The sequence below is a fragment of the Leuresthes tenuis genome, unplaced genomic scaffold, assembly GCF_036924035.1.
Source record: "Leuresthes tenuis unplaced genomic scaffold, fLeuTen1.0.hap1 SCAF_23, whole genome shotgun sequence".
NCBI lineage: Eukaryota > Metazoa > Chordata > Actinopteri > Atheriniformes > Atherinopsidae > Leuresthes > Leuresthes tenuis.
In genome coordinates this window covers 22,275,032-22,302,878 of record NW_027325377.1, presented here as the reverse complement: position 1 = coordinate 22,302,878, position 27,847 = coordinate 22,275,032, and the positions used below count along the sequence as shown (strand labels likewise).

General features: G+C 40.9%; 1 protein-coding gene across 2 annotated transcripts; it reads right to left on the bottom strand.

Moving 5' to 3' along the window:
• Positions 1 to 307: 307 nt before the first annotated feature.
• Positions 308 to 27,847, bottom strand: prickle1b (prickle homolog 1b). Of its 2 annotated transcripts, none has more exons than XM_072377400.1 (8): positions 11,264 to 11,431; positions 8,185 to 8,382; positions 7,409 to 7,522; positions 5,818 to 5,955; positions 3,842 to 4,045; positions 3,571 to 3,757; positions 2,232 to 3,230; positions 308 to 2,132 (listed from the first exon to the last, which is right to left on the bottom strand). In XM_072377400.1, the coding sequence occupies exons 1-8, from the start codon at positions 11,276 to 11,278 to the stop codon at positions 1,165 to 1,167; spliced, it is 2,823 nt and encodes a 940-aa protein (XP_072233501.1). In that variant the 5' UTR covers positions 11,279 to 11,431; the 3' UTR covers positions 308 to 1,164. The 2 variants fall into 2 exon arrangements, with proteins under 2 accessions (XP_072233501.1, XP_072233502.1); XM_072377401.1 differs by lacking the exon at positions 11,264 to 11,431 and adding an exon at positions 27,622 to 27,847 and having other exon boundaries at positions 309 to 2,132.

The window sequence follows — 27,847 nt, the reverse complement described above, 5'->3', positions numbered from 1 at the left end:
AGACAAAGCCTCAAACTAAAGGTTGCAGGAAACGTGAGGTTAGAGGCTTGCTTTATGGCAAACTCCAAACATGTTCCATGCAACATCTACAGAAAACTATCCCTTTGCAGATCTAATTTAACAAAATGTAGTTTTCATGGAAGCATTCATAAAATTATCTATCAAATACGGTTATTTTGTCTTAGCAGACCCTCATAACTGTGTGGAAACCTGGCTCGCAGAAGGGGTTGTGCATAAAATCCCACTATTTTATGCACAATGCTCTTAAACTGTGTACACGGTCTAAGGGTAATGACACATCTCAACTGAAGCACAACATTATTCGAGCTTTGGAGAAAAAACATTTATTACAAGCAACTTTACAACATAAAGCATTTGTTTGGTTATGTCAGAGCAATAGCAGTGAAGAGGTGAAAAAACAGGTGCTTCAGCCAGTTGGTTTATAATTTATACACCAAACGTAATGTGGAACGTGTTTTTACAGACATTGTTCTAGAATACAGTAATTGGCACTTAACTGTGAACGAAGTGGCACCTGCTTCATTGTTTCTCAAATATTAACAAGGTTTGTTATCTAGAACTACTAGTTTTTCTAAATTATGGACTTCAAACAAAACAGTTCTTTGAACTGCGGATATAGAAAAATACCAGTATTAAAATCTTAACTTAGTATATACATTTTCAAATTTTGTGCTATTATGCATTAAATAATTACTGGTTAGTTTCTATTTTCTACTTGAATTATCAACCTCGAGAGCTTTGTTTTTTAATGCTCAGATATACCAATGCCAAAGGTTTTAACTGAGCATGAACCATTTTGAGAAAAGAAAGGTGAAATGAAAAAATGGGCTTAATGTCAACTGTACATCGTTTCAGTCTGGCCAATCTAAGGGCAGACCTTTAACTTGGGTCCATGCACCTATTAGTGCAGAAATTCTGTAATAGCCAGAATGTAGCCTAAATTAGCACATGTGCAAAAAGTCATTTTCTGTACTTATGTTACATTTATAACTTTAAATTGCTTCTTACATGATATGCATCTTGACATGACCACGTACGCTTAGTTAGTGCTGCCTTTCTAAAACCAGATTTGGTCTGTGTAACCATAAAGAATGGGCAGAAAAATTGTGACTGTAGTGCAGATTATGCCAATACGCTGCATTGTTAAGAAAGTATACAGTTTTTGGATCGGTGGCCCTTTCGACGACAAGCCTGTGAGCCGTGGCTCTGAGAAGTGAGGGCTGTGACTCTCGTTGGGTAGTCTTCTGCATAGTAGCGCCCAGCAGCTCTTGGCTGAGGAATTGGTTGGCCCAGAAAATAGCCCTCCTCCTCAGAGTCTGATGACGAAGAAGAGCATGTAGAGCACCAGTCGTCTTCATCTTTGTAGAAACCCATGCAATGTTCAACCCGTGGGTCATTTTGCATTGATCTCCGGAGCATATAGTCAGATCGGGTTTGGGAAAAGGCCAGCGGCAACACCTGTGAGGGATGCTGTGGACGCATAGCACCAAATTGAGGGTTTACCAGACCATGCTGCTGGGACTCAAATTGCCTCTGTGCTCTTTCCATTGGCACCATGTGAAGGGCGTTGTCCGAGCGGGTTTTGCGACTCCTATGGTGCCGGCCTTGTCGGTGTTGGTGCTGCCTTCGGCGTCCATGGTGGCTTGCCGAACGGCTTCTCTCTCTGCCCATCTCATCTGGGCAGTATGCCCTCCTTTGTGGTTTCTCACTCATGGGATGCTTTGCAATACTGACCTCAAAGCCATCGTTATATCCATTGTCCACAGTGTCCTCTGAGAACTTGACCACCTGAGGTGGCCTGGATTGCGACTTGCTCCTCCTCAGAGCTGGGGCTTGAATAAAGGACGGAGAGAGACCTTCCGAATGTGGAGGCTGTGAATGAAGTCCTCCCGGAGTACTTCCCCTTATTGCAATTGACATTTCCTTCTCTGCCCCCTCAACTGCCTTTTCCATACTGAAGTTGAGAGAGTTGGCACTGTGGTGAAGATGAGACGAATTAAACGTTCCCATGTTACTCATCTTTTCACAGTCATCTGCCACTGAGTGATCCTGCATTGTGTGAAGCGTGTAGACGACAGGTCTGTCCCTGCTATCTCCATCCACTGATGCACCTAAGAAGGATGAAGAGGAAAGATCTGTTTTGAGCATATTCAAGTATATGATGTTAAAAGAAACTATAGCTGAATCTATGCAAAAAGTACAATCCTTACCAGTGATATTTGAGAGAGCCAGGGAGTCCATGGAATCTCCAACACCTTTCTCAATCCTTCTCAGCTCATCAGCAATGCACTCAAGAGAGTCCTCATACCACTGCCTGGTGTCTGGCCAGAAGTTCTGTCTTTCTGCTCCAGATTGATCCTGATCCTGGTCCAATTCCAGCTCTTGGATCTTTCTGGCACTGGCAGGACCTGGATGACTTCCATAGGCTGAGTCTCCAAGTCCATCTTGTGACTGGGCCCAGTACATTTCAGGCAGATGCTTCTTGTCTATTAACCCAGGGCTGAGGCTATTTGCCCGGGATTGAGAGGAAATCTGGCTCTGGGTGGGACTGACTGGGGTCAGAGGGGAGGCATTAATCCCCAGAGACGTTGAATCGGGCTTTAGCCAAGGATCAGACAGACTTGTTACCCTGTTTCTGTCACTGGTAGGGCTGTGGGATTTTAGGGATGGCTGCTGAAGTTGTGGTAACATTCCACGGTCGCCGAACTTAAGCAGGAGCTGAGTCATGTAGTCCTCGTGCTGGGCCCACTCCTCTGGATCCTCCTCTCCACCCACATCCTGCTCCTCCCGCTCCTTCCAGAATCTTTCCTCCTCCAGGCCGAGGCGGGCCAGTTTACGCCCCACAATATCAATGTCGCCATCAGCATCTCCATCACCCTCACAATCTCGGAACTTGTGCTCATATGAGGGAGCGGTGGCAGGAGGGTTAAACAACTGCGACTGTCTCCACTGCTCAGCAGGCCTACTGCTTTTCCCCATACGTACACTGCGCCGAGATTCACGTGAGCGGGCTGACTGAAATGCTGAATCGGACGAGTCTGAGGCATGAATATCTTCCCCCTGGCTGCATGCCTTTGAACAATAGATACGGCCTTGCTTGGGCAAGAAGGGGCAACCCAGCAAGGATGTTTTGCACTGGGCACAAGAGAAGCACTGATCAGTGGCATGCCAGTGTACGCCTTCATATGTCATCTGGGCATGGTCAACACCTAAATGTTTGTGTGATGAAAAAGAAAAGATTCATATTTAGCAAGCAGGTATTTTTATCTGGAGTCCATTAAGAAAAGATCAGGGCCCAATCACAATTCTCCCCTTGGCCATACCTCTCAGTTTTGCATGGGTATAGTACCTTGCTTCATGTAGGGATCAAGGCGTAAACTATCCATTCAATTGGACCCCAAAGTCCTGGTCAAAGGGTTAGAAAGGCACAACCCTGATCCATAAAAGTAAAGGGCCAAGAGGAGGCTAGGGACTGGGCCTTATTCTTAAATATGATCCCAAAAAGAACATAAACACAAAGCATTTTTCTTATAAATAAACGTTTCTTACCAATGTTTTCACCACAGGCCTCACAGTACTCTGCATACAGTGACTCAAAGCACCCACAGCAGTAGGGTCGTCCATCTTTCATGATGTACCGCTGCCCACCCAGCATTGTCCCACACTCAAAACAGGCAAAGTGCTTCATGTGCCAGTGACGACCCTCTGCTTCAGTACACTCATCTGCAAGAATGATCTAAAGAGACGGACACATACCGTTATTGGATCCTTTTCTAAAACACTATGGGTACTTGGTAATGTTATTATCACTGCCACCCACCTCGTCACAAGAAGAGCATCGGGGTTTGAGAAGTTCAGCGTGGTGTCTTCCACAGAGGATCTTGTCATTTTGGTAGAAATAGATCAGATCCACTAGAAGTTCTTGGCATGTGGCACAAACAAAGCATGATGGGTGCCAACAGGGGCTTGGTCCAGCTCTGGAGGCAAAAATGGCCATCTCTCCACCATTTATACCACCATGACACTGTCAAAAACATACAAGAGATCATCTGTAAAAGGGATATTTCAATCTTATAACCTTGAGATATTCAGCATATACAAAGGAAAGACTATGCAGATAGCTATCGAATAGCTACTATACAACTGCTGAGGCCACAGTCACACTGATGCTATAATAACACAGCCACACAACAGGTGATCATACAGTAAATGCCAAGGGAATATGATCCATTTAACACAAATCCATCTATCCTAAGTACTCTTTTGAAACTAATTGAAATTGTAGTGACACCAACCAATGCATTCCTGAGAAGGGCCTTTTCTTATCTAGAAAGGCTCAAGACAATTATTCTTAAAAAATGGCTAAATTTAGAAGCAATAACTGCTGTTGAATCTAGCTCTCCAAGCATCCCTGGAAAAAAAAAAAACAGGAAAAGCTTGAGCTGAAATATCTTCATAGTTCTTTTCAGCTTTTTTTTAACCAGTGACTGTTTGATTTTTGGTATAAATTATTCCTTGGACGGCATCCTAACTCTGTAATCTTAAACAGAGGAACTGGCCTTGGTCCTCTGACGAAAGATCATATGACTCCACAGAGATCGTCAGAGCGTGCCTAAACATGCAGTCTTTAAATAACTAAGTATACTTATGAGACACCCGTAGCAAGTGATAGCATAGTATTTCCAGCTGTTAGTCATTATTACCAGTTTGGATAGACAGGGGCCTTGGATACAGGGTGTTGAAAGTCCACGAGAGTTAAAGCATAGGGAAACTGGAGAAGAGTTTTAATCCCTTCATGTGATATCCTAAGTTTGACAATAGTTCATGTTTGCAGAGCCTTTGTGAATATGTATGGATGGTCAGTATGTTTAATATATGTGTGTGTATGTGCCCATTGGTGATCGTGATCCTGTCAGTCATTTAAGCATTCGTGTGACCTTGCATCCCCCATGTTAGCATCTGTGTCTGGGTGGTGACAGACTGCATCTGCCTGTTCAGGGGGAATTAAGACGGCCATACTTCATCTGTAGCTTCTGAATGCCTGGCAGATGATGTGGTTCACTCACTTGTCATGGATGAATTTAGCGGAAGCCACATAACACCAATATTTATGTTTGGTGCAATGGAAGGAAGTTTTTTCATAAATACGATCTGAAATGGATTTAATGACACTGGATATTATGCTTACAAAGTATCCCAAAATCAGGAATACAAAAGGGGGGTCAGCTTTCAGGATTGTTGCCAGTATTGTGTCCTTTCAAATCTCACTATTATTCAACCAGAAAGTCTAATTGGATTAAAAGCACCAAGTCCAAATTCCAGGGAAGAAATATTCAAAAAAGAAATACATCTCCAGAAATGTTTCCCATAAAATGTCTGGAAACCAGCTGCACATACTAAACAAATCTAATTATACTAGTTAATGTGGAATTATCTGCCACATACTGTGATTATTTTGGAAAAAAAACAGGATTTTAAGACTCTTTGCAAGAATTACTAATTAATCTGACTATTTTTTGCAGTCCGTCATGCTGTGATATAGAAGGGTGGCAGGAAATTGGCTGAACTCCTCATGAGGAACTGGCCTCTCCGCTTGGCTTAAACGCGAGCCTCCTAATTTCCCCGTTTCCTCTCCTGCCCTAATGAGGAAGTTTATGTCGGTGATTAAATAGCTATATTAGCCAGTCAGGATTGTGCCCTAGGCTGCCATGGATAGAATACTGGATGTTAGCACAGGATATAACTAACTTAGTTTCCTTGTAACCTTATGAAAGTGTGTGCATGTGTGGGACCTACACTTTCACAGCGTGTGTGTTGTAAAGCTCTGGGGAGGATCTTGGGTGTTCCTCGCCCCAATGCCTCCCTCTTCCTCTGGGTACTAAACATGTGGAGCTCCTTCTTTTCCTCCTCTGTTAGAGAGTGACAATAGCGCACCTGTTGAGAAAATTTAAAAAGATGAGTGGACATGAAAAAAAGACCAAATTATGGCTACATGGGGAAGCTGCCAAGGAAAAACCTAAATTAGCATTTCAAAACATACACCCATTACTGCTGATGGTCCTGCTTTCATCTTTGCATGCAACTTTGGGGAAGTCCATATATGGCTGTAAAAAGAGTTTAATTCAAGCTAATTTCCCCCCTCAAGGCTGATTTGAAATGATGGCGTGAGCAATGCACAAACCCTTCCTCTGTGTTTAGGCATGGGGATGAAGGCTCACATAAAAGACCAGGACTGTCCTAACAAGCAGTTCAGTTGCTCTCTAAACAACAGCAAACAATGCTGGTGTGCGAGCTCACACACACGTGCACACACTCACTGTCTCTTCCTCTCTTTCATACCTACGAAGGGCTTATCCCTCCTCACCACAACTACGCAAGGAATCCACCAGCAGTTTGCTTCTTCTACGACCAGGTCTGCTAACAAACATCATAAAACCACTCAGTCAAACACTGTGTTTGTGAGTTTTCAGTGTACCTATTGTGTATCGTCCTTATGTCTACACAGACCACCTGATAACCCTCAACCATCTCTTCTAATGTAAACTCTATTAATGCAGATGTGAAAGGACTGCTGGTTTGAACACCATAAAGCTGTTATACATAGGAGGCAGGCGTGAGTTTTATTATTGCAGCTATTGTTCGGCTTTATTAGAAAAAACTAGCAAGAGCATGTAGACTTTACTCAGCTGCAAGCTTTAGTTCATCTGGGTGCAATTTCAAATCTTTTCTCTTTGCTATAATCGAAGTGACACAAATGCTACTTTTTCAAACTTAATTTCACAAATTTGAAATATTGCAACAATTTAGTATCACACACTGTGTGCAATAAAACTGCCACCATTATAGTTTATTTGAGGGATTACCTCACAATTGGTATGGTTAATTTATCAGACATTGGCCTCCTGTTTTTTTAGTACGTGGTACTTTTAATTTTTCATTGCCACCCTGCAAGCCAACTAAGGCTGAAATGTGGCATTAAAACCCCACAGATACCAGTTGGCTACTGAGTGATCAACTCCTGCACATCTGCAGAGTTCCTAATTCTCTGAAAAGGAAAATTTGATTGCACATCTGTGGCCACAGATAGCTAATCCATAAGTTCGGGTAACAATTTGCACCCTTTTTTTCCATCTCAGTTAGGACTGTTGGTGGAGTATTGTGTCCAATATCTCACACCTCTTTCACATTGTAATATGGCAACAACGTGGAAATCAAAGCAATTTGTGGACCTTACTTAACAAAAGTAATTGAGGTCCACAAATTGAATTATCACGAGGAGGTGGGGTTACTGTTGCCTTATTCTTTATATATCAAATACAACTTTTATCAACTTTTTCTAATTTCTCTGCTATTCTCACACACGCCGTCACTATTAGTCTTTCTCTACCTCATTGTCATGTGGTGGCAGCTGGTAGAGGAGCTGCCGGATCCTGTGCTTCTCTCCAGGGCTGTTGATGTATGGAACCTTGTCTTCCGGCAGGCAGGAGAAATACATCTGAACCTGGACATGGAGACACATGTGTGAACTTAATCCAAAGAAGCAAATGTTGAATCTTTTCAGCTCATTTGTAACTTCTTTGGTGAAGTCCTTCAGGCAGAAAGAGACGAGTTTTTTGCAGTCAGCCAGGCATAGCATTGTGTGTACTTCTTTTGTGCCTCTGTAGGTCAAACATGTCAGTCTATATCACAGGCGCCTGACTGTGAAATCTCTCTGCACACAAGGAAACAGCAAGGGACTGTAAATGTTAATGTTTGTCTTGGTTAATTTCCCTCTACAGGAAAAACGGAAACATGGCCAAAATCTGTATGCGTCTGTGCACTTCCAAAAAAAGAGAGTGTGAAATGAGATGAATATATGTACCTTAAATACACAACTAAAAGTGGAAAAATAATTCCATAACCAGATGCTAGGCTTCAGCATGCAGCACTAATCTGCCAGTAGGACATACGGAACAGCACGTCTACATGATTAACCTTATGTGAACTAAAACCCTATGTTGTTTAAACACAGTTTAAGCAACAAATGTGGGTTTTTTTTCCCAGCTTTGTCCACAAGTTTTCCTAAACTGCACCTGGTTGGGTGAGAATAAACCGAATACAGAAGACAAAAAAAAAGAGGTCTGAAATTCTGAAATTAAGATAATTTTGAAAGAAAAGCTCTACCTGCTCAGGCCTGAGTCCTGGTGGCACCCAGGCATACTCCTCCAACGCACATCCAGAGTCATCATCTGAGGTGGAGCTCCTCTGGAAGCCCACAGACAACTTCCCCACCTTTCCCACGGCGCGAGCCTCCATGTCGGGGCCCCGAGGTAAAGGGTGCTCCCCTCTCTCATTCCGCTCCAGATTCATCGCACACGGGCGCTGTGAACAAAAGGGAGGGGGATTAAGGATTCATATTTACATAACCCGCCTTTCACATTATTTTTTACTTTTTATTCCCTCTGGCTTGCTCATGTATTTTTCTTTAATTATGCAGAAAAGCTCTGGATTTGACTACCTCAGCACTGATTGGCTGGAATACTGCCAACCTAGAATCTCTTTAGCACTTCTTGTAAATTCATGCAATCAGTCACTTTTCCTCTGTTTCTTTTTATTTCTCAACAAGATAATTGCTTTTATCCTGGCAGTGTTATAAGAGTTTAACATAATGGCTGGAAAAACATGAGAAGAGCGGATAACAAACAAGGAAAAAAGAACAAAGTTTCTCCTCATCATAACACAAAATCCCTTCACAATCCAAACCTCTTGAGTCACACTCAAGAGTAACTTATCTGCTGTTTTCCATCCCACTTGTCGACCCTGTCATACTTCCTTTGTTTAACCAATCATGCATGGACAAACTTAGGAAAATACTGGAAAATAACACCGGTCCTTTTCCATTATGTTGCACTTAAAGCAAACATAACTCTTGCTTTTCTGCTGTATGACACACAAAGATACAGAAGTTACTTTTTTAAAATGAGGATGACCCTTCAGACATTTTTAAAAACACCTGTTGCTCTTACTTTCAAAAACCAAAGGCTGTGAAATTATTATCCCAAATCATCCAGGCAAAGCTGCTGCAAAACTATCTAGATCCAGCAGCACCGCAAACAGCTTTTGTTCTCCAGCTCTTTACGAGCTCATCAGTCCTGCTGTTGTTTACCCCCCCCCCTCCGCCTTCAGCGGTAGCCTCCTTATCTGAGCAGATATGTTCTCCAGAGCCCTCTCAGGCTGATAACAGAGCTCAAGGTGTTGAAAAGGCCACTTGTCTGTTGTCCCTGCTCTGCTTCTTTGACATGCAAATCCACACCATAGTGGGACTTGTTTAGGTAAAAAACAGACAGAACCTTAACACTGGCCCTTCAAACTATATGTAGATTAGATCTTTAACATTTGAATAGCTTTTTATTGGGCACTCAAATCTTGATAGCTTATAATGACTGATGATTATGGCTGTTAAATTTGACTTTAGAGAAGTCAGTTAAAATCATTTGAATAAATGTTTGTTCCAGGTGATAGCCAGTTACCTACTAAGGTGGAGACCAAACATAAGACTCCTCTTAGGGTTATTCATGCTAAATTGTTTTACTCAGATTTTCCTTATTTTAAGCTCATCATGTTAAAAAAAATGACTTTTACCATTTCTAAAATGACAATAAAGCTACAGAATGTTAAAAATGACTGTAAATGGGACATTTAAACCATATTTTTATAATTTCTGACCTTTTTAGGTAATAAATAGTTAGGTTGCTGACATCCTATGCTCCTCATATATATTTAAACTTTTTTATAGATTCTCTGCTAAATTGTCCTCAAAGAAACGTCACCCCCCCAGGCTTTCTACATCACACCATGTAGTCAAACCCTAGTAACAAGACTAGGGACATATTAGCATTCCCCCCAATTAGCATACAAGGCTCCAGAGCACCAAATTTACAGATTAGAAATGGAGTTAAAAGTCAACCCAAAGCTCTTATCACAGGACAAAAGGATATTTGAGTGTCGCTTTGTTCTTGAGCGACTAATCTATCAGGTTTTATGGTAGGATAGATAATGTTATCACGCAGAAGTTATCTTTGCTTGTACCACTTTATCTCATCTAACTGAGTTAAGAGCAGTAAGTGATGCGATTAGATGGAGTAACCTTTCATTTTTCTCAAGACTATTTTGTGCCACTTAATAAATGATGCTCTGGGTTTTTCGTGTTTAAACAAACAAACAAACAAAAAAACAGACAAAGCAAATGAATCTTCTAAAAATTACAAAAACTACTACATGGATCGATTGTAAAAGTAATCCAGAACATCTCCATGAGTGGATGCACTTCCATTCATTACACTCATGACTTGTGTCTGCCCTATAGCTCTCCTGCCCCTCATCCTGCAAGCTACAGGGAAAAGGTGACTGCAGATTCCTGAGCCAACATATACAGCAACTCACATTTCACCATGTCACCACTTGGCAATAACACAATGGCTGTCTTTGTCAAAAAACAAAAATAAAAAGTCCACCTATTCCTCCTCAAGACACGGGCCATGGTGGAGACGTGACAGAAGGAGGTGAAAAAGGTTAAAAAGGAAAAGTTTTTTCTTTTGAAAAAACCATCACAACACAGTGTCTGTGTAAACACGGGCCACACGTTACCTCCTCGATCTTAACTGACACTTTTAAAACAGCTTCATTCACTAGTAATCAGTTAATCAAACATGTTACTCTCAAGCGAACGCAACCCCAAACAAACTAATGGAACATATATTAACTGCACTGTATTGTCTGAGAGGGAAGATATTTTTTTAAAATATAAAACTGTTAATGTATGAGTTACCTGCAATTTATTTGAAAAAAAAGGACAAGATATGAGGGGTGTGATTAAAAAGAAAAGAAGTCTTCTTCTACCAAATGTCACAGGATTTACTTTAGGAAATCTATTAAATAGTGGAGTTCAAAGGCCGAGGTCATTGCTCTTTGCCTGCTGAAGAGTGTTGTTTTAAGGCCAAATGGGTGTCAGGGGGTGCACATGGGACTTAACACAGTTGGAGTGAGACCACCTGCACAGACTCTGTAAGGACGGTACATATACAAGATGCAAGACCTAGACGGGGATAGAAATGCATGCAGGCAGGATTAAACTCATCAACAGATCTGAGTAACGGTGGTTGCATTTTCCACAGCAGAGCTTCAGAAGTTCTCCTTCAAAAAAATCTGTCTGCATCTGCAAGCCTCAGCACTTACACTCCCTACACAAGTTTTTTTTTCTTACCTCCAGGAAAAGCATCTCTCTTTTCACCTTTGCACAAAGCTCTCATTCACTTCCACAATCTCCTGGTCACAAAGCTCTCTGGCTCTGGCTACTTTTCTGCTGCATGAAGCTCAGAGGATCCATGCTCTAATCAGATCCCGATCAGTCAGGAAGTATTCTCTCTCCCCCCCACAACACCCTTCTCCAGCCAGCTTTTGGAGAGCAACTCCACAGCAGTCAGTGAAGCAACTTGTTCAGCAATCCCAAATTTTTAAAGTCCAAAGTAGGGAGGGCAGAGAGGTTGTGTCTCTATCTGGAGTGTCTCTGATCCCTCTGTGAGTGTGTGCTCTTGGGGCAGCCGAGCCTTGTCAGCCCCTCCCTCATTCCTCCCCTCCAGAACAAATCGCCTGTCGCTGCACTTCAGTCTCACACACACACACACATACACACAAACTTCAGAGTCAACACCCCCTTCGATCTCCTTCTCTGGCTCCACACCCCTTCCTCCACCGGCGTGACACCAAAGTCCTCCAGCCTGCACCCCCCCAACTTGACTGCAGGATTCCTGAGAGCCAGATGACATGTCTACTCTCCTCTCACTCTTTCTTTTGTCTCCCAGTTTGCCTTTCTCTCTAAAACAATTTGTTCTACCAGCCAGACAACTGTTCACTCTTATCATGCCAGACATGTGCTTTAACCTTGCAGAGGAAGAATTTTCCCCTATTTCAAGGTAGCTATAAAAGTGTGAAACAAATAAGCCTAATGTATCTACTCTCCCGTTTCCAAGAACAAAACTACTCCTCAAAACCTTCCTCTAAGATGAGATTTCTTTTCCAAACACAAGCAACTATGTGATGCTGCCTAATTAAAGGGCTCCTGAGATCATCCAGTATGATGCATTTAATGTGATTTGCTCTAATAATGTTAAATTAATTTGTATTCAGCTACTGTTTAGATCACGGGATGCATCATTAATGTGCTCTTATCCCATCTGATCCACTGTATCCAAACAAAAACAGATCAGTTCTACACCAATCCGAGAACAAAGTTGTTAAAAGATTTTAGAATTTTAAAAAAATGACAGCACAAAGACTTTAGTTAAGTAAAGCCTATGTTCAAGGTGAAAAAGTACTGACCACTAGGGGCAGCAGAGACAAACTGTGAACAGAACATATGCTTGGCTTGTTTCCTTATTTCTCACACATACATTTGCACTTACAGAATATGGGAAGTGCAACACAACTGCCAATATGTTGGAACTGAAATAAGACACCTAGTTTCACCTAATGTAGTATTTTAAGTCCTACTCCAGCACCTATAAATCCTCTAAGAACTAATCTCCATACCTCCACACTGTTATTTTTCAATTCTAGCAAAGACAGACCTGCTCATGCCGTTAAAATTGCTTTGGAATTGACTACATCTTCTCCCTAATTCAGTGAATTGGGATATATGAATGCCAATGTGACCCCGCCCGTATCCCCACCCACCAGTAGCTGACACCAGCCTTCCCTGTATCTACTAACCAATGACCAATTCCAATATTGGAAAAAAGAAAACCAGCCACACATCTTCGCACCAGAGAGTAATTCTCAAGAAAGTGCAATAAATTATTCAAGGTCACATGAACTATGATGATAGTAATGTATTCACAAGTGAGAGAAAATATTCAATCCTAAATTTGAATAATGACCGTAATAGGAGCATAGCTTTTTTTCCTCAGAATCTAAAATCCCATTAATTGTTTTAGTATTTGGGTTTTATTATCCTCTTTATTTTAGTGTTGCCTTCTTTTCTATATTTATGTTCTGTAGTCTTCTGTAATCATGAAACCACTTTTCTCTTAATTAGCTTTACTTCTCATTTTATTTAGTAAAACTTGCCCCACTCTTGGATTCTGTTGAGTTTACTTCCTATCTTTTATTCACACCATGTCCTTGTTTGCTGATTGGCTCACCTGCATCGTGCTTGTCGTCGTCTCCCTCAGTATATCTACCTCCAGGTTTTCTTTGTTCACCGCCAGATCTTTGCTTTTGTGTCCGTGGTGAGTTTCCTATGTTGAAGTTTCCAATGTTTAATTTTTCTGTTTGGGTTTAGCTTAAATAAAAGTGACTATTTTCTTCACCTGCTTACCTCCCTCCTGTGATCTTATGTTTGGGTTCTTGTGTGTTTGTATGAAATGGGCTCTAAATGCTGTTTGACAGTTTATAACTTTATCTATCTGCCAGAAAACCAAAACAATAAGCTGAAAGACACTACATCTCAGTGAAGCTGATGGTCTTCGACAACATTTCAACAAAAAACTGACTGTATCCTTTCTGTGATAGAGGTATTGAAGTATTTGTAAGCAGCTCCTCCATAATGAAACCCCATGTGTCTTATTGGTGTTTCTTGGGTTAAATATTGACCGTGCTTCCTCTCAAGTCAGCCTCATCCATCTCAAGAAATTCTCACGCACAGAATCTGTCTGCTCCCTCCGTCACTAACATTGTCACCCCCTTCCTTTTTTGGGGGGCGCTCTGAATGAGGGTGAGGAGCAAGGTCCCCTGTTCTCCTCTCTCTCTTCAGTTGATAACAATGACACTATTGTAAGAGAACAATTCACTTCAGTAAACTCCTGACAATGCAGCAGATCCAGCGGTCAAGAAATTAATTACAAAGTGTTAAAAAGGGGAAACTTGCAATAGTGATTATAAAATTTCCAAACCTTAATGGGAGAAGAATCTGTACCCAAAGTAAAGTCAGTAGAAATGCAGAGGGACGTTTGCTGCTATTATTTGGACAAGCTCCGCACCATCCGTCAGGGTGAAAAGCAGAAAAGCAGAAACGGCTTCATTTAGAGAGTCAAAGATGACAAATGAGTTTACTCAATCGTCCAGAAGACAAAGATGCCCTCTTCTCTGACAACCCCACAAAGTCGGCATGCAGAGAGCGCGAAAGAGCTGTTTGTCCAATGCCAGATTACCTGTTAGAAATGAGAAATGAGTCAGTTGGCTAATTAGCTTAGGAGAGTGAGAGAAAGGTTCCCTGCATGCTCAAAAATGGGACCTTCTATGTGCATTGCCAACATGGTCTTCTTTCCTGGCATACAAATGCATGTTTGAAATCAAGTTAGGAGGCAAATGCAGGCGGTCCAGTCTGAGGGTAAACCTTTCAGAAAAGCTCTTTAGTTTTCCAGGAGGACTTGGCATTGCTATTGCTATGCAAAAGCCACTCTGTTAAACTCTCACACAGATAAGCATACTTTACTGGTGTGTCTATCTGGATGTGCATTTCAGAAAACTCTATAAATCTTCTACAGACAGATGTGCAAAGAGGAAAACCCCAACTTTTGTGACACACAAGCACTTAATTCAGATAATGAAAACAGGCAATGAGTGGGTGAGGAATGCTCCTGCATGAATTGAGGACAAGATCTCGATGAGTGTCTTTTTCCCAAACAATGAGCAGAAATCTGCCTTTCAGGCTGGGCCTGTGCTTGAGACCTATAGTTCTCTAGAGAATAAAAGAGAACAGTTGACCTTTTGCTTCCTCTTAAAAGAAAATGGAAAGCTGGATGGTGCCGAAAATATATATTTTTAGAGGAGTTTTATTGTTGACGTTGTAGTAGTTAAATGTTCTTACTTTTAGGATTTTTACGGACTTTTGACCTGTTATCACCTTGATCTATCAGGAAACCTCTTAAGGTTGAGAACTCACAAAAAATGCAAGTTTTTTTTTCCTTTTTGCAAGTTTATCAGATAGTCAATTGTTTACTGAATAATACATTTTTATGTGTCTTTGTCATTATAAGGTAAAAGGCATCATGCATCAGCAGTCTGGAAACTTACTGGACACATGCGGTGAATGGACGATGACCTCGTCTCATTCAGATGTCCATGGCTGGTGAGCAGGAACTTACTAATGGAGAGTTTATGCAGTGACCTCTAACCCCAGCATTTAGTTCATGTGCACAAACACACAGGATTCACATGTAGATGGGATGTCTCTAAATTGGAAAAATGGAACTACCCTGTGTTCAACCAAATAATAACTCTTATTCTCAATTTTATCAACAGTGAAGCTTATAGAAATTAAACAAATATTAAGTGACCGAAGCACATGTCTTTAACTTTTTAAGCTTTTGTTTTTTGCCCAAATTCTTTGACCTACCATTGGCTATTACCCAGAATGAAATCAAAGAACATTAAAGGTCCAAAAATTCCAATTCAATTCTGAATTTAATGAAGTAAGAAAACATTTGGACAGAAAGCTTTTGATCAAGTTTCTTCAAGGACTTTGTGAGCAGAGTTCTCTCTCCTTGGCAAAAGATTTGGACCGGCAGTTCAGACAAGATCTCGTGACCTTTTCTGTACCTGAAATCCAAGACCAGATCTAAACTACAGACTGGCAGCACGCACACTTATTTATTCAATTTGGCCACATATTTTATTCATCTTTTGGAACACAACTCAGCTGGTAACTTGGCCTTTGTCCGATCTTTAGAGTAGGGGGAAGGTTTACTAAGCAAAAACACACTCCTTCCAGCAAGGCAGTGCTCTATTTTAATGCATAACAGTCACTTTCAAACCTAAAGTGTTTCATACCCACAAGGCTAAAAGCCTGATTTAAAAAAAAAAAAAAATTGTGTCAAGAAGGATGTCTCGATAGTTGCTGAACAGAGAACACAGGGACAGTAACATGTCTCAACATGCTTTAAAGCACTTTGTCATAAAAGCCAAAGTCAAACAGAGTATGGAGGCCATTCCTGATGTGAAATTGGCATAAAGTGTAAATACACAATGAAATATACAAAACTGTTTAAATAGCTCTCCAGGATTAAAACCAGAACAGGCCTCTGAAGTGGCAGCACTTATCATATTGTTTCCAAAAGTCACAGATATGGACTCTAATGAGAGGGAGAGTATCAGACATTTCATCGAATTTGAAGTATGAGGAAGACGTGAAGCTACTTTGTACTCATTTTGACATTCTGACAGTGAGTCCAGAGTTCAGTTGAGGACTGTCCTCTGGGTCTAATTATGAAGACTCTATCACTGAAAGGAAAAATCTCTCAACATGGGCAATTACGTTACTGATTCATAATTGACAATTGATTCTGGACAGTTTAAACAGGCCATCTGCACAATGGCTAACAAATAGCTTTCACACAGATCAGATTCACATAAAGACCTTAGATCTATGTCTCAATTCACATTCCCTATGATTTCACCATTCACTTCTTTTCAACCCTTTTCCTGTTGACAGACACCTCTCAGCAGCCTTTCACACCAGGAAATGGATCTTAAGCACTCTCTAACAAGGTACAGTGGCTTGACTCGCTGCTGCTGCATATCAGGTCTGTGGAGTTGCTCTTCAGTGGTCTTGCCAGGTCAGTGTTAATATTCTTTAACACTAACCATCTGAGTGTAATTCAAGTTTCAAGCAATAAAGCCTCTACTGAGATTTGCTAACCTCTGAAGGGTGTTACTCCCACACCTCTAGGACAAAAGAAGTAGCAATAAAGGTGCTATAAAATGTAGGAAATTGTCAGCTGCAAAGGGAGCATTAGGCCAGTGGTAAGTATTACGTTAGAAGGGGTTTAATTTTAGATTCTTCAGATACCTCCACTTTTTAAAATGCTGACGTAGTGCTGCCAGAAGGTACAGGCTGAATTAGGCATGGCTTAAATAAACAGAAAATATTTCTATCAAGAAAGAAAACCTTGAAGAAGAAGACATGAAAAACTGATTAATGCACTATGATATAAAGGTACAATTTCAAAAAGCTTCTGGCGTAGCTACTGACTCCTCATGCTTGATATATGATGGAGATTTCCAGAACTCTCACTCCATGCAGAGTGAAAGATTGTATGAATTCAACCAATGCAGAGGCTATATAGACTGGCTTATAGGCATTATTCCAAATTGTAAATACCTCATTGTTCCTTGGCAATGGCACTATATTCAATGCTGATGAAAGTTAGCTCATCGTCAATTACTTCTGCCCTTTTCTTCAAGGGTAAGGCTAAAGAATCCATACTAACACAAACACAGATATAAGTGCCCCACACCTCAGATTGCTCCCCACATTTTTACTCTTGTGACAGACAAAAAAAGATATTTTTGACCAAGGTGCAGCCAAAACTTACAAAAGATGAACTTGCATCTTGAAAACTCTCTGCATGGGAAGGAAATTATGTTGATACAGAAAAAACTGTTTATCTTCTTTTTGTTGTCTAAGCAATATAAATGACACATTAGCTGCACCTGTCAGAACTAAATGCTCCTTGGCCTACATATTACTCAGATTTAACTCAGAATTATGCCACACTGTTATCACAATAACATGTAGTCCCTTTCTCACTCACTGTAAGCATCCAATTGACTGATTTACAGTCTGTCACAGTTCAGCCAAAAGAAACAGAGCCTTTAATGAATTGTGGCACTCAATGCAGATGCAAGCAGATCCCACTGAGAAACAAACCGAATAAAAATAACAAAACGAAAGTGAAGCAAATGTAAAAACAGCTACATCTGATGACATATCATGCAAGTCAAGCACAGGCATTGCATCACATTTAGTATGGGAAAGCTGTTTGTACTAATTTGTGAGCGAGTGTGTTTACAGCATGTGTGAACCCCCCCCCCATGACTTCTGTGTAAGAGATAGATGTAGGCCAGGGATTGGGGTTGTGTACACAGAGGTTTAATGATGGGACCTTGGGGGGATGGCACATCAGTCAAGCAGAACATACAAACACACTTATATGAGCCCACACAAACCATCTGGGTATTACACAACCAGCACCCTCGCTTTCAGATAATTTAGCATTGGAAGCTCAAGAGCTGGGAAAGACGGGTCTGACCAAGTTTGCAGCCCCAGGGCACTTTGTCACTCTAGCTGCAGTTTGGCCTACATGTGCTGGCACAGTTCTCAACGCAAGCAGTGTCAGAGAAGGGTGTGTATCTGAAAGCATTTATCCTTTCCCAAAGTGCATTTTTGTTTTGCTTTTAATGAGTGGGTTCTTGAGAGAGATGTTAAAAGGAGCCATAAAAAAAAAAAGGATGAGTAAAATCAGCTTAGCTCAGCATGGCAACACTAACATTTTAGTGGCTGCTTTGGATGCCATGAAGTTGGCAGATACCGAGGCTATGTGTTACATTAAAATAGCTTTGAGCATTGTGCTTAAATAAAGTAATTACAAAGAAAGTGGCATGACTGGGCATTTTGCAGGGTGTTTGCTTCCATCCTCTCCCACAAACTGTGGTTGAATTTGGCTGAGCAGGTGCCGATTGCATTCCACACTGACCCTCTAGTAGCGGGCCTGAGGTTCATGGGTAAACAGACAAACCGTTTGGTGGGCTTGCTTTGTAATTTCAGAGCATGTCTTGCACTCTTCCTGCCTGTTTCTTCCCTGCAAACCCCCACCCCCCTTGTCTTTCCTCTCGGCCAGCCATATCCTTAGTTGGCCTCTCTGTTAATTCAGACCTACCTGACAGTTCTGACTAAAACCTTCTGGGTTTACTATCAGTCCCACTTGGCGACAGGCTTTGCTCTCTAAACACACACTGAAGACAAATCTGCAACAGATGGGAGACAAACTGGGGAGGAAGTAGTATAAAAGGATATACAACATATTTGTTACCCTTCTGAACCAAACGATAGGGTTTCATCTGAGTTCCGAGCAAAGCCTGAGGAGGATTGTAATGATGTGCACATCAGCGGCTCCCAGGGGTTTAACAACACATATTACTTGGAGATATAAGCTGTCCATCCACAAACAGATGTCTGAAAGGTCCTAAGGCGGAATCATGAGGACCTGCTCTGAACAGGACATTAGTACAGACTGTAATGAACACATATAAAGTACTGAATAAATAAAAACATATGCAAACTCACAAATGTGCATTGGTACATTTAGATATACACAAACAAATCAGGCCCCACATGTTGCATTTCACGGGAGGCTGGTTACAGATAATGAACCCTTTAGTCCCCAGTTTACTGTCTGTTTTTTTAAGTAATTTGTGTAAACAAAAAATACATTTATTTACAACCTCATTAATGTCATGTAAGCTCTTTTTCATAGACAAAAAAAGGCAGGACGTCAGCATTAAAATCCAGACAAGAATCAAATCATTGTTTGCGTTGATTTTGCAATAAGCAGTTGGAAAATCCCAAGCTTCATCAGCCCATAGGTGAAATTGTCCTATGTAAACATATCCCAAAACATAAAGACAGGGGGGCACTTGCATAAGAAGGAAGAAGTCATGTCAGATGAAGGTATGTCTCTCACAAGGAAGAAAGATTTTGCTTTAGGGTGTGGGTGTCATGTAGAAATTAACTGCTCGGTTAAGGCATAAACTAATCTGCATAAATAGATATATGTTGGCCACCTGGAGGCAGCTAAAGAGGCTGTGAACATTATGCACACATACTGTACAATCACTTTGTAGTCCAACTCCTGAGGAAATACTCCACTTATTTGATGCTAAATGCTCAACTATCTTCACCGGTTAGTTGCAAACACTACTTGCTGCTTGCTATGTAAAGTGCAGTAAATTTTTAGAGCTTTTAACAAAGATCAGCTGTCTGCGGTGATCTAAGAATCTTAAGAAAGTGAACAAAAACCATCACGCTGCTGGCCGGAAAACAAAAGCAATCAGCTAAATAATGTTGAAAACACTTAACAGAATTCAAAGGAACTGCACAGCAGTAGGTACTTCACATTACATTTGGATGTTTTTCAGTCCAAGTAGAGTGTGATGGCCCCTAAAATCGGCTGGCAGGCTTGACACTGACTGGTTAAACCTCTGAACATACTATTAAAAACAAAAGCAACCTCTCAGAAGCAAGGTGCTGAAAAATGAACTGCTGCTCCTCCATCATTGTCATTTATGACAACATTTGCTACATATGCTGACTCAACAAACAGGAAAGAATGAACCATTTCTGCTCTCTCCAATGTTGTAACTGTTTTGATTATATGGATCAACAGTTACGGTCAGTACTTAGATTTGTTTTGCCTAACTTGGAATTTGCATCATGTTTAAAACATTTACAACATTATTTCTTCCCCATCTGAGCCTTATGAATCTTGCACAACAACAGAAAGATAAAGCCTGAAAGGGCCACTTAAGGGGCTGTTTCAGTAAATGTTCAATGCATGACGTGTATTACTGCACCGCAAAGACAAACACTGCCACTACATCAGCTGTTGTTGTAGAAATATTGATTATAGCTGCCTCACAGACCATTTCAGACTGAAAGCCACACTCTTCCAAACGATCAAGCAAAAGTAAATGTGCTGCTTTTGGCAAATTTGGTGAAAATCCTGTAATTTTCCCCCACCCTCACTTGTACTGTATTTATCACAACAGGCCATTTCCTGACTCAGGGTGGCATCAGATTGGAGGGAGGGAGCCATTTCCCCTCTGAATGAATTAAAAAGCTGGTATTCCTCAGGGATGATGTGAACCAAGAAGGAGCCAAAGTGACAGACAAAGCATGTCTCAGGAGACCTCTAGAGAGACAGGCGACCACCCAAGGTAATGTTAACTTAATGTTTAATCTCCCTCAAATTGTCCATCTTGCATTTTTTGCAAAGCTTCAGATGTCTTCTCAAGCACATCTGCTCCTGTTTAGAGAGACAGATTGACAGTCATCAGTTCATGCACTAGATTCGAGAGAGCATCCTGTGCTATCTGAGGTTTCATGCACTCTGATAGAAGTGAAATGGTAAAAAAAAAAAAAAGTTGGCTGAGAAAAGCAGAGAGAGAAGGGAGAGGAGCAGGCTGTCCCTGATTAGACGTGACTTGGGACATTCAGTTCAGGGCATGTCCAAGCATCACAACAAAAATGTCTAACACATGAGACTAATTTAGGTAGCGAGGACTGAAGTTAAGTCAGATTCTGATAGCAGAATCATAAATACAAATTTTCAGCACATTGATTTTCAAATATTTACAAAAAGGTTGTTGTTCTTGACATATTTGAAACATTTACTTAAAAATAAGCAAGGCTCCACAATCTATTTCTGAGTCTTCATTCCAAAAAGTGATTCACCCCATGCCTTCATTTGGCCTCAGCGGCACGATGGCAAAGCAACTTTAACATTACCTGATGGGAGTCAAAGAAGTCAGTCCTCTTTAAAAACTGAAGACATTAAACTGTGAATCATGAAAACTAGAATTAAGAGGATTTCCCGCCACAACAGTGATATTGTATGACTGATGTAGCACCGAACAACCCAGAATTTGTTATGGAGACCTTTTATGTTTTTCCCAATCAAAAACAAAACTGAAAGCTATCATTTGTGTTATGCCTCAGGGTGGTCATTTGACTGGGAATAATTACGTGGTTGTTGCAGTGCAATCTTGTCTTCCTATACGAGACTCTCTTTCTATCTATACCTCTTTACCTTTACTTGAGCTTTAAAGCCTTTTAATTATCATCATCTAATAATCATCACCTTTAATGTCTCCATAACTGCTGTGGCTGGCGACTGGCAGTGTCTGGGCAGGTGTGTGTTTTTGTGTGTGAGAGTGGCTTTAATCATCATCAAATAGAGCTGTGTGTATAGGTAATTAAGTTGGTGCCAAATTGACTCTCACTTGGAGGCACGAGTCGAGAGCTCTCAACAACACCACAGTTTTGCATCACTTAGTAAGCACTTCGGGCAACTTTAGCTACGCTGCAAGTTTTGACACAGAATTGACTACAACTCCCTCTCAGAGTCCATTACTCAGTGTCATAGGTTTTTCTAAGCCCTGGATTACTTTTCCTCCCCACAAGCTGACCATAATACCAGGTTTGTGGAGCCAATGCGGCCTGAAGGGTTTGGTCTAAAACCACTCAGTGAGCACAGGGATCACAATTAGTGTTTGTACGTGAAGGACTGTCGTCCCAGCCCCCCCACGCACATGAAAGACCCAACTGAGGCAGATGCCTGACGGCCGTTTCGCATGATGCAAAACAAGCAAAAAGTGTTTGAAAGTAGGGTTACAAATGAAGATATTTTTTTAGAATTAATGAGTCTCTTGACTGTGGTGGCTGTGAAGGGAAAATCACATCGACAAGGGACAAAACACAAGGAAAAAAAGTAAAAACTGGAAATTTCAGAAGAAAACAGAAAAGAAAACCACATTTTAGATCGTACAAAGTGAGACAACAACACAGCATCAAAAGCAAAATGCATAAGAGCACAAAACCCTTCAGACAACAGTTCACGAAACACAACAAAAAAGGAACGAAAGACAGAGAACGCACCGCAACTGAACAAAACTCAAGATTTGTCAAATATTGTGTTAAATTTTAGGACATGTTTTTGCGTTTCTCTGTTTTCTGACATGTTTCCAAGGCAGCGGTTTGCAAAATGTTGAGTTTTCCTTTTGATTTGAATTTTGTGTTTTTCTTCTTGGGGTTTGTAAAATGCTGTTAAGTTTTGTTTAATGTTGATGTATTTTGCACCTCAGGGCCACCGTACTTGATTTACCATATAAAATCAGTGTCTTTCCAATGTTTATTTGATCTGAGATACAAACATGCAGCAAAATCGCATATTTTAGAAGCAGGAATTGGAAAACGTTTGTCTTGTTTCTGGATAAAAGACCTTCATGATTCATAGGTTTTTGTTCAGCATTATTTACAGTAAACATGCTAAATGTTTGAACTGACTTTTCTGTGGAAACAGAAGTCTGTTCTTCATTGACCACTGGTCTATCTCTCTACCGGCCCTGGCTGGATAGTTGCTTGGCAAGCATTGGTATACATATATGTGTTTGCGTGTGTGTGTAAGACGGTGTGTTTTCTGAGGTTTGGAATGATTTACACAACCACACACTCAATTAATTCCAGTGTGACAGAACAAACTCGCCTGTGTGTACATGTGTTGGTCTTAGGCTCAGAGAGGTGCACAGACAGAACAGTGTTGACTTACTATTAGATGCACGTCTCTTTTTTCACCTTTTTTCTTTTTTTTTTGAAGAGGTAGACGCACATATGCAAACACACACAAGCTTCACATTTGAGGCCATGTTCTTTATTAGTTCTATTTATTTAATCTGATGCCAATCTGCACTCCAAGTCAAACAAGGTGAGTGTGAAAGCTGCACAACCCTTCCGAAGCAGTTAGTCAGTCAAAACCAGCTCAGAGCTGTACACTATCAGTCTGTTTGTAATATGATGCGATGAAAATGTCAGAACCTGCTCTAAAAGTTACTAACTATCTATTTATCTATGTTCCAAATATTATCTTTGTGACTTTTTGGACTGAATTTCTACTGTTTCAAGCAGAAGGGAGCAAACACAGAACATCTTGAGCTCTTCAAAAACATTACCGCTGTGACGAGACAATATGTTTTAGCAGAGAAGCCAATGCCCCTAAATCCAGAACACCCGCGGTTGTTGAGTGAAAAAGGTTTTCCAGGAGAGTGTCCAACAATATCAAAACAATGTCCAGGCTGGATTTCCTCTTTGGTATTTAAACCAGAGATAAAGAAAGAAGAAAAGGAAGAGGAGCTGAAAGATAAAATTTCAGGCCTCTGATTGAGAGATGCTGCTCTAATAAATCAGTCTTCCAATTTAGAAATTTTCCACAAACATAACATGAGCAAGGCTTTCATAAACAGTCAAGGATGCATTCACAATCTATCAATTTATCCTGCAAAAGCGAGACACATCCAGTCATTCTGTCTCTGGGAGGTAAGATCTGCCTCACATCCTCTTCCCCTCCTCAATGTGACATGTTTAAACAAAATCAACCTTTTTACCCCAAAGGTAATTTGTTAAGCCAGTAAAACATCTTCCACAAAACTTCCCCATTACAGAGACAAAGACCTCTAATTGTGCTGATTTTTGGGAAGAAATTTTATCTACATTCTTGGAAGAAGTCCAAGACGAGATTGATAACAATCTGCGGTCTGTAGCATTTAGCTAAGCTAGAGTAAAAGTAGCAATTCATGGTTGAACTGTTCATCATGAACTGTACTGTGTTGATGACAGGAATCCACACATGTAGATCATATGAAGCCAATACCACAGGAGAGGGCAGATCTCCACAATAGACAATGAAGGGCATTGTGGCAGTTTAAAAGAAAGTGATCGACATCTGCACCAAAGTTTTATAGATTCTTTCTTTGAGCTCCACTTCTCCATCAAGGAATATGAAATCTGGCTGGGCAGTATTAGTGTTACTGATGACATACTAAAAAACAAACGAGATGAGCACTCCCAAGGCACAAACTTCCACTAAAAGCCTTTGCAGAATTGACTGCTGCTCCTTTTTTGGGCCTCGTGTAATATGTGAAAGTACAGTGGTTGCATGGGAGATTGAAGTTGATCCACCACTGAAGCGCCTCTAAGCAGACAAGAGGGGTAGTCACAGAGGCTAAACCAATGACACTGACATCATTCATCTGATTTTGCAATGTACTTAATGTCTGTAAGCATGCACTGATATAGGGCTGACCCATCTGGATAACTTAAATAAAGTTCAATATCAAAATTGATTGGGTTTGTCATTTGCTCATGCCTCATCTCACCATCAAGTTTCATGAAATTTGAAATATCTATTCATCCACCTTGGTAGACACTTAAGGTGGATTTTTGACCAAAATCAATTGGAACATACCTGCCTTGGCTTTCCTCAAGGAGTTAAATGATTAGGCATTTCCTATGACGTCTAATTCTTAGTTTTTGGTTGCTGCTGTTCTCTGACATTTAATAGCTGGCACACAAAGCGCTTTGGGATTGGGACCACTTAATTAATCCACTGAATTGTGTGAGTGACACATTTGAGAAACAAGACTTGCCTGGAACAGTGTGAAGAAAGGTTTGTCTCCCTATGCATCTATTTGATCAATCAAAACCAATGAAGGTACAACTATAGTAAATCTTACAAACGCGTAAACAAAATGGCCTAAAAATGAAACAGAGAAGTAGAAACTGCGGTGTTATGTTTGTCTATTCATGTGGTACTTCCTATACATCCTCTCTGAGAACTATTCCTGTGGTGTTGCCATTATCTCAGTAGCAATACCTACTGTTTTGGAAGGAAACTGAAGTGAGCACTGTGCTGAAGTGGTAGTATAAATGATCATGATCCTGCGTTGACATCATAATTCGCTCATGCAATGACCAATGCAGTGTAATCACAGTTTAAGGTACAAGGTAGATTAGGCAAATTAAATCAGCTAAAGTATTAAAACCTCTCTGTTCGCTGTAGTGTTGTACTGTGTGCCGATCACAGCTTCCTCCATGAAGCATGTTAAAATTAAAATCTATGAGGTTGTGGATCTTTTTATTTGTACCTTACAACATAAGCTAAACAATTAGAGATTGGCATTTTGTTGCTGATGCACAGCTTTGTTCTCAAAATCAAGAATTTTTCTCCAATTTTTTTAACTATTTTATTGCTCCGAGTCACTGTTGTTTTGTAAACCATACCCTTCTATCTTCATTTATCTTAGAGCTCTCTCTTCCAATGCAGTTTGCGGTGTGGACTGTATCTCCCCAGCTTACTGAAGTGGGCAGGATTTTAAACGTAGTGGTTACATGCAATAACAAATATTCCTGTGGTACAACTTCAAGAGAGTACATTCTACAAGCTATGGTTGAAATTAATCTGAGATGACTGAATAATCTCAAAACTGCTACCTCTTCACCAGAGCTGGTTTTAGGGGTAATATAAAGTACATCCCCCAATACTTCTGTTAACCCATGGTTCCTGCAATGGAAATTGTGGGGATCAAGGACCGGACCCACCAAAAGACCTTAATTCCCAGAAAAAAGCTTTGTAACTGTTGAACAGAGCCTCCTAACTGTGTTTAAGCAAAGCAAACTAAGTTCCTCTTCCCACTGCACATTCAGAAGAGCAATCAACAAGAATGGTTCCCAGAAACTGTTCATTCTGACAAATTGTATCTCTGGATACAAATTATTATGCATGTTTGCCAAAAGCGCCTGTTTGGAATCTATCAGAAACAATCGTAGCTAGCAGTGGTCAAGATAAACATGCAGATAATTTCAGGTACTGCATGACTCCAGCCTCCCATGTGGTCCAAATGGCTGACCAATTAACAGCAGTTTAGCTCCTGGGTCCAAACGCCTCTCTCTCTGTCTCTTTCACACACATATAAGCTTCCATGAACACATAAGACATAAGCAGTAACAGAAGAGCAGACACTGAAAAAACACACGCATGCATGCACATAAGCAATAAAAGTAATGGACACCCAGATCCACAAGCAGTTAGACCCTGTGCCACACACAGACAAGGACACACATGCCAACATACCCCCCCCCCCACACACACACGATACATACTCATTAACAAAGGCTTAGCATTGCAGAGAGTGTATACCCCCAGCAAAGTCTGGCTGACTGGCCTCCCACAGAGGGGGAATACACCTCAGTCACCTGATCCTCGGCTGCTCTGATCTCAGATCAGCTAACTACAAGCTAGTTTACATGAAGTCTTCAGGGGACCAAGGATAATGTTGAGAATATGTGATTCAAAATGTCCTTTAAACTTTGTTCTAAATTTGAAGCTAAAGACCACATAAAAGTAACTTCATTATACAAGCTTTCTGATGCATTTCAGAAAATATAACAAGACTCTAAAAGTTGTTGTCGAAGACGTGCAGCATCTTCACAAATCTCTCCCACCACTAGGTGCCACCACTGGATTCATTTCAGATCACAGCAACTGAAAGTTTATCCAGGCCCTTCACTGCCGGGCTCACGACTTTTTCTGTCTGCTTTCTGATTTTATTTCATGAACTCTGAGCGAAAACTCCCATTAAGATTTAATTTTAATGACAGTAAATTAATATCATCCAAAGATTTTCACTGCAACGGTGGTAGAGTATGCAGTGAAAATGAGGAAAAGCTTTTTGTGGATTCACTTCGAGGTGTTTGTGCGGATTTGGAATGTGGTCTGTCAACACTGGAGAGTTTCTGAAGAGTTCAAAAGACCCCGGGAGAACTTTGAAAGAGAGAAAAAATGAATAGATAGACTCAAAGAGCCCACCTGAGTGACAAGCAACAGCTGAGTCCACACATCTGGAAACCAAAATGCAACCCTCCATTAAGTGCGTCTTTACGCACACACACGTTCACAAGTTAAAGCTCCCCCACCGACTCCGCTGCAGATTCACTTTATTCTCCCTCCTGCTTCAGGAAAAATATGTCACACAGCCCCCTTAACCACCTTTTTTCTCCTCAATTTTGGTGTGTGTTGCAAGAAGAATGCTCTTTCTCTAGAATATGCAAGCCTTCTTGAGAATTTTTAAAGATTTATTGAAAATCCGCAACACTATAAAGCAGGTTGAATCCTCAGAGGATGTTTGGTTAAGTAAAAAAATACCTGAATCAATAGTTTTGAGTCAAACACTCACCTCTAGGAACAACTCGATGCAGCGGAGAGGTGTTGAATATTCCGTTTGTCAAGATATAAAATCACGACTGTGGAGGCATCCGGGCAGACTTCAACCAACACAAACACAACACCGTTTGGAGCCCTAAATCTGCGAAGTGATGGAGTGTTTCAAAGCATGACCGTGGATAGAATCAGAGAGAAACAGAGTGAGGCACGCTCACCAGAGTTGAGCTGAGCGATGCACA